Source organism: Pygoscelis adeliae, unplaced genomic scaffold (genome assembly GCF_000699105.1).
Source record: "Pygoscelis adeliae isolate BGI_AS28 unplaced genomic scaffold, ASM69910v1 Scaffold160, whole genome shotgun sequence".
Classification (NCBI taxonomy): domain Eukaryota; kingdom Metazoa; phylum Chordata; class Aves; order Sphenisciformes; family Spheniscidae; genus Pygoscelis; species Pygoscelis adeliae.
In genome coordinates, this window is record NW_008824035.1 from 8,038,119 (window position 1) to 8,044,682 (window position 6,564).

At 36.7% G+C, this 6,564-nt stretch overlaps 1 protein-coding gene across 1 annotated transcript in view; it reads right to left on the bottom strand.

The window, feature by feature from the left end:
- The window catches only part of AGPS (alkylglycerone phosphate synthase), a 48,380-nt gene that overhangs the window by 26,980 nt on the left and 14,836 nt on the right, over nucleotides 1–6,564 (bottom strand). The window contains exons 7-10 of the mRNA XM_009332431.1: nucleotides 6,444–6,524; nucleotides 3,069–3,194; nucleotides 872–980; nucleotides 309–436 (exon numbers count right to left, since the gene is read on the bottom strand). Of these exons, the coding sequence (XP_009330706.1) occupies nucleotides 309–436; nucleotides 872–980; nucleotides 3,069–3,194; nucleotides 6,444–6,524 (444 nt within the window). The remainder of the gene's footprint in view (nucleotides 1–308; nucleotides 437–871; nucleotides 981–3,068; nucleotides 3,195–6,443; nucleotides 6,525–6,564) is intronic.

Consider the following 6,564-nt stretch of genomic DNA (forward strand, 5'->3'; position numbering starts at 1 on the left):
TGAGGATAAAGCTCCCATTGAAGGGGATGAAAAGCCAAATTTTCTGTGTTGAGATATGCGAATAACTCCCACTGAAAAAAGCCACCAAAAGGCATATCTACAATTTGGCTCAGAATATTGAGCAAATTCAGAACGCGCTCAATCCTCAATTGCATAATTTCCAGAAGCCTCATGGACCATATACACTTCCGAGGTTCATGTTATCTCAAATCCTTGGTTATCAATTGCCAGAAATACTAGAGCATCAGCACACCCCTAGTGCTAGAATCTGTGTTCTTGAGTGAAGTCAACATCCAGCTTTTCTTTACCTGCTTTGCCACTTCCCTTAAGCAGGCCACCCCTCGTTCAAAGTTGGGGAAGACCACAGAGCCATACTTCTGGTATTCAGGGACTGGGCGAATCTTTATCGTAACTTCAGTAACTACTCCAAGAGTTCCTTCAGGAAAAAGAAACAACTGAGTAAAAAGTGTTACAAGATGTAATTCTTGCAAGTTACCCAGCTTAACAACTGTTTACCAGGATGTAATAAGTTAACATAAATCAGAAATCCCAAAAATTCAGTATTTCAGTAGTAGGTGATTTATTCCTGACTATTTATATGGTGAATTCTTACAAGATATCCTCTAAATCATTATGTTTGTCACTAGACTTGTAGGCTAACTCCACAGATCTGTTTTAAGCACTGCTCAGAGTTGCTTAACTTCACAGTCCTAATTAAGGTCTCAACGTATTATCCTAACACAAGAAATGCACGCCCGCATAATGCCACCCATAGACACACTGAGAGCCACAGCATTAAAGATGCTCAAATCATCAAGCCATTAAAGAAGCTGAATTAAGATGCAGTTATGTGAAATTACTGTGTTTATACCTTCAGATCCCATAATGAAGTGATGGATATCAGGTCCTGTTGACATGCGAGGTACTTGACAGTTTTTTTCTACTATTCCTCTAGGAGTTACCATTTTTATATGAATCACCTGTTTAAACAATATGCAATGACTATAAATACTAGCATTAAACACAGAATTTTTGTACGATATTTTCTACGAAGCATATATTAAGCTTGATATAGTTCAGCTTTATAGACTTTAGACATTCTGGAGGCAGCCCCAAGAACTTTTGGGATAACCTGAGGACTGTTACCAACAATTATTTCTAACACAGCATGGTTTGCCCACACAAATTGTTTCCAGTTCTATGACAAATGAAGTCAGCTGTTGGCTACATGCAGACGGTACCACTTAAAACTGTTTTTCTCAGTGTCTCTCTAGTACTTCATGAGTACTAGGATTTTAATCCAGAATATACATAGTACTTCAGAGGAAAAAATTGAGGGTTTAAATTTTGCTTAAATTTTGCTTTAGAACTGCTGCTTGATAAAACCAATATAATTCAGTCATCAGTTGCTACAGAAATATTTCTATTAAGAAGACAGACAGAAGTAAGCTTTGTGAAATAGATTATCAATATTAAATCTGCCATAAGACCAATACATATGTAAGGCTAGAAGGTTATTTTTAAAAAATACTTTTCAGTGTTATTGCTTCCAGCTTTATTAATGCACATGCAATACGGAACCCAGATATTTTTTTAATCCTTTATCCAATTATTTTATACCAAGGAAGGGTGGGGTTTGGGTTTTTTTAGTGAAGCCTTTAAATGAAGCAAAATTACTGAATTTCAACTAATGGCTTTAAAACTTTCAAGCATAGGTAGCTAGGTAATTTTCATCCCGCTCAGAGTTGTTCAAGAATTTCATTATACACATTTTATGAACTGTTGATTCTGCAATAAGTGGATTTTAGGCAGCTTATATAACACACTGTTTCTAGATATAAAGTTTCCTCAGAAAGTAAACACTTCCCTGAGACTTTCTCACTGTGGCATTCTGAAACTCATTAACTGTTCTGAATCAATTTTCAATCCTATTTCCTCCTAATGAAAATTTCAGAAGCTGTTCTAGCCTGAAGTTATGCTTCCATGATAGAAAAGCCTTCTGCTTCACATCCCCCAGTACAAGCAAAACTATACCATTCAGTAACACTTCAGGCAGTAGGGGACAGATGACACTTTGTAAGTGCTCGTAGTTTTAGTTCAGCCAGGCCTACTGAATAAAAACTGTGTAGTTCCTGCCAAGCTCAGTCACTGATAGTAAAGTATCACATCTGTGCACAGAACAAACATGTCTGAACTATGAGCTGATGAAAAAGCCTGAGGTGATGGGGATACACTACCTAGAGTCTGATGTAGGAAAGAAGGAAAAAACCCACATGTGTGGAAGGGCTATTGTACAAACTGAGAGAAAGCTGGAAGTTTGAAGCAAAAAGGCAGGCAAAGTCTGAACAGTGATGTTTTAACTTCAATATATTCCATATATTTGTTATAACAGAAAAGGTAGATTTTAAAAATCAAAAAGTATGCTTGAAAAAACAAAATTACCTGGGTTAATATAAAGATGAACCATTTTAATGCTTAAAACAGATTCAAGAGTAGAATACTGCCATTCCCAGTCCATTGCTTCCTTCCTCAGGGTTCCTACAGACCATCTGGTGGCATTAGATTTCACCATTGTGCATCCACATGGTCAATTAGATCAGCCTACCGATTTGAAAAAACTACTAGCCTAGGGGGAAGTAGGAAGGTGGAAAGAGCTAGCTTTCTGTCAGAGTTAGATGATCCAACTAGACAACTTCAGGAATGCACAACAGGTAGGAGAGAACATGGGCCTTTTGGAATCACCCTAAGAGTTTGACAGGATTACTACACAGGATTAACAGAGAGCACAAAAGAGGAAAGAAGGCACCAGAGTCAGGACAGGGTAACAATTCCTTAAGCTAGCCAGCGAGTACCAAAATGAAATTGATTTTTAGATCAGTGATAAGGATTATTAGTTTTAATACCAAAAGCAAGCAAACAAGCATTTCACTCAAGATTTGATGCCAAAACTGTATCACTTGTTAATAGAACCGCAATTTACTATCCCTTTTCCCTCTCATTGTGAGTCATTATAAAAATTAAACCTCCAAACAGAATAATTAATTAGAAAAAGTATTAGAACTATTTACCAGATCTTCAATGTTTCCATAGATGTTTTTTTTCATGCCTGATGCTCGTGTTGCTACCCATCCTCCTAGCGAACTGAACTCCATGGAGTCTGGTTCATGGCCTGTGCAGAAGCCACTTTCAGCAAGCTAAAGAAAGGAAAAAATACATTCTACAGAGCCTGCATTTGCTTAGTACTCCAAATCTCAATATTCCAGGGTTTGTTTGTTTGGTTTTTTTTTTTAAAAGTATCCTGACCACACACACCCATTTATTCAGACACAAGTTTTGTCTTTGATATGTAAATGAAATGCAAATTCATTCCGCTTCTACTGTGCATACTGTGCTACATATCAACCTATAATACTCCTCCCCCATATTTTAAAATTAAGACCTCTATTGTTCATAAGAAGATGCAAATTCAGATACACGTGGAAAAAAATTGTAACTAAGTAACTGCCAACTTTGCACAAATGCGGCCAATAAGGCACTTAATCTCTTGTTCTTTCTATCCTAATGTGATATGCAGCAGGTCTGCAGAAAATGTGAGCAAATTGCCTGTACTTAATTCTCTCAAGGAGTGATATGTTTTAATATACAGCCATCTGGTTGGGCTTCCTGTATGCAACACTGTCAACTATTTGTGATGCAGATCACGCATTCCTGTACATTAAGTAGTCACTTGTTTCTCATTTTTCTGTATTAGCTTGGCTTTGCCATCTGCACAGCACCTGAGGTTGATTGGATGCCCTCAGAATGACAACACCAAAGCTGTCGGACAGGAAGAATTAAAGACCCAACAGTCTCACATTAGGCAATAACTGTGTTAGTGCATTTGAGATGATCAATTTGCACTGACCAACTGATAACAATCCAGTTGGACATAGGTATTTAAGTATACCACATGATGTGGATCATTAACTATGTTTTGTTGTACAAAGTGGTTCTAACTTAAATGATTGAAAGCCACTTCTATGTAATGTCTATGGTGATTCATCTAGCCCACGGTCCCCTCTCACACCAGAGGAGCTTGTGGCTTTATATGCTTACTGGTCATATATTAGGGAAGTGTTGGAGCCTGCACCCTCCTCATTCCCCAAGATGACAAGAAATTTGCTTCAGTCACAGCTTACCAATTTCTACAAGTTGTATAAACACAAGCACAGCAGAAGACCATGCTTTTGAAAACTTGTAAGTGACTGTGCATGTACAAAGCACTTGGTCTAAACTCCTTGAATCTTGTAAGAACAGCATGTGCTAAGAGCACTTACAGGACAGGGGAGAGATTATATGTACTTCACAGATGCAAGAGACAGCCTCATCCAGGAAATATGAGCATGTACTAGCTTTTCCTATAGAATCACGATCTGAATGATAATGCTTATTACAAAAAAATATCAAATATTGTTCTATCTTCATTATCCTTTTGTCACCTTTAGTCCTCATCTATCAACTATTATTCCATACTCTGTCCTGACAAAAACAAGTAACTTGAGGCTTCTCTATAGAGCCCACTAATATCTGGAGTTCTCATCCCACAGAAAGTAGTGCTTTAATCACACTAGAGTCACTAGCTAAGACAGACAAATATGTGAAGCGTACATTGATTTTGAATGCCCCATTATAACACTTACAGCCTAACTTTTGTCAAATATCAGGTTTTCCAAATTCGTTGTTTATAATTCAGCTCTTGATTCTAGTTACTGTTATAAGGTTCATGATATCTGTAAACGAGACAGCCTACTAAGTAACTTCAGCACCCAAAAATGAGGAACACAGTAAGAGGCACCAAACCTCTTCACTGCAACATAATTTGTAGATAATGCTGGTCAAGTGTCTTAAAGCAACAGTTGGATTAGCCTCCAATCCAAAGTTTACTTAATATTAGCAAGCTGCAAACCAAACCAAAAAACCTTTCAAACAGTTTCTTCTCTGCACAGTCCAAATATGTATCTGCATTCTACCTGTACTTCAGTGGAAGTCTGCATTGGCATTAACTATAATATTAAATCAGTTATGCTCAGATTGTACTACACAAAACAAACACAAGTTGGAGTCCTAGCTTTAATCACATCCCATTTGCTAGTAATACTGGAAAATTCCAGTATATGTAATAAAAGTGTAAAATATATATACACACACACTTTAAGTAGATTATCTGATTTTGTATTCTTTGCACATTGAAGGAATTGCACAGTCCTCACGTGCTCAGTCACTCCTAGTATTCATACAAAGGTTTTAACATATGTTTACATTCAATATCGAACAAATTGACAACCAGTACTCTTTTCATAGTCAAAACCTGATTGAAAAAAGTTTTTTGATCAAAAATATTCAAAAAGAATAACTGCAACAGTAGTATTTCAGCTCATAAGAGCTATAAGCAGCAAGGGAATATTGGCCCTTACTTTAAGTGAAAGGAAAAGTAGTGGCATTTAAACGATAGATAGTAGTGAAATATCAAACTACTACCCTAGAAAAATGTCATTTAAATGCAGAGAATATTCTCTTTGCATTTTAATTCCAAGCTTGAAAGAAACAGGTCTCAAAAGGTTAAAATATTACATCAAATGATAAAATGGAAAATAAGAGGGGGAAAAAAAAAAAAAACTGTTCAAAACACCCTTCAAATCTCTGCGTATTTGTAAAGTGCATTTAGGCACTAAGAAAAGTTTAGACAACATTTAGCTATCAAACAAGTTAAGTCCTAGAATTTTTTTTTTTTTTTTAAATAAGCAGAACCACACACCCTGAAGAATAGTAACAAACATCCACAACTTGCTTGATTATAGAGGAGCACTGAGAAAGACCCTGAGAAGGGTGCTGCAGCTCATCTGATAAACTGCAATTAAAAGCCACTAGATGTCACTCAGAAATGAAGGTGATCTAATCTTCCATTGGACTCTTGTTTTGGGCAACTCTCCATCCTCTCTCCTACTCTCCTGTAGCTGGCCTTAAGAAGCAGTAACAACAGCAAGTCTGTTATATGCTCTAACCTTTCTGAGGAAACTACCTCTGGCCAAAATGACTAAAACATGCATCACAAAATGACAATTTGAACTCTTCCTGGTAATTGGTACCAAGTGTCATTCATGCCTTGCAACCACAAGGGTGTATTCTAAGGTCTGAAACAGAAAGCATAGCATTACATCCTATGAATTGTCAATTTATTACTGTAATCTCATTTTGTGGCTAGAGCTAAAAAGAAAAAAATTAAAGTGTTCATTAAATACAGCATTCAACGTGATATGGTTCATAGCCACGCATATAATGCTTACCACACCAGTCTGCATGAAAACACACAAGAATTAAGCTAGAATTCAATGATTTAGACAAGACATGACAAACAGCTAAGAAAAACACAGAGAAATACTACATGCTTGACAAGTTAAAAATACCTGTTTTTCCAGATCTTGTCCAACAATGCCAGCTTCCACACAAGCTGTTAAGTTTTTCTCATCTATCCAGAGAATCCGGTTCTGTTGAAAAGCGAAAACCAAGAATCAGTGTTATAGTTTT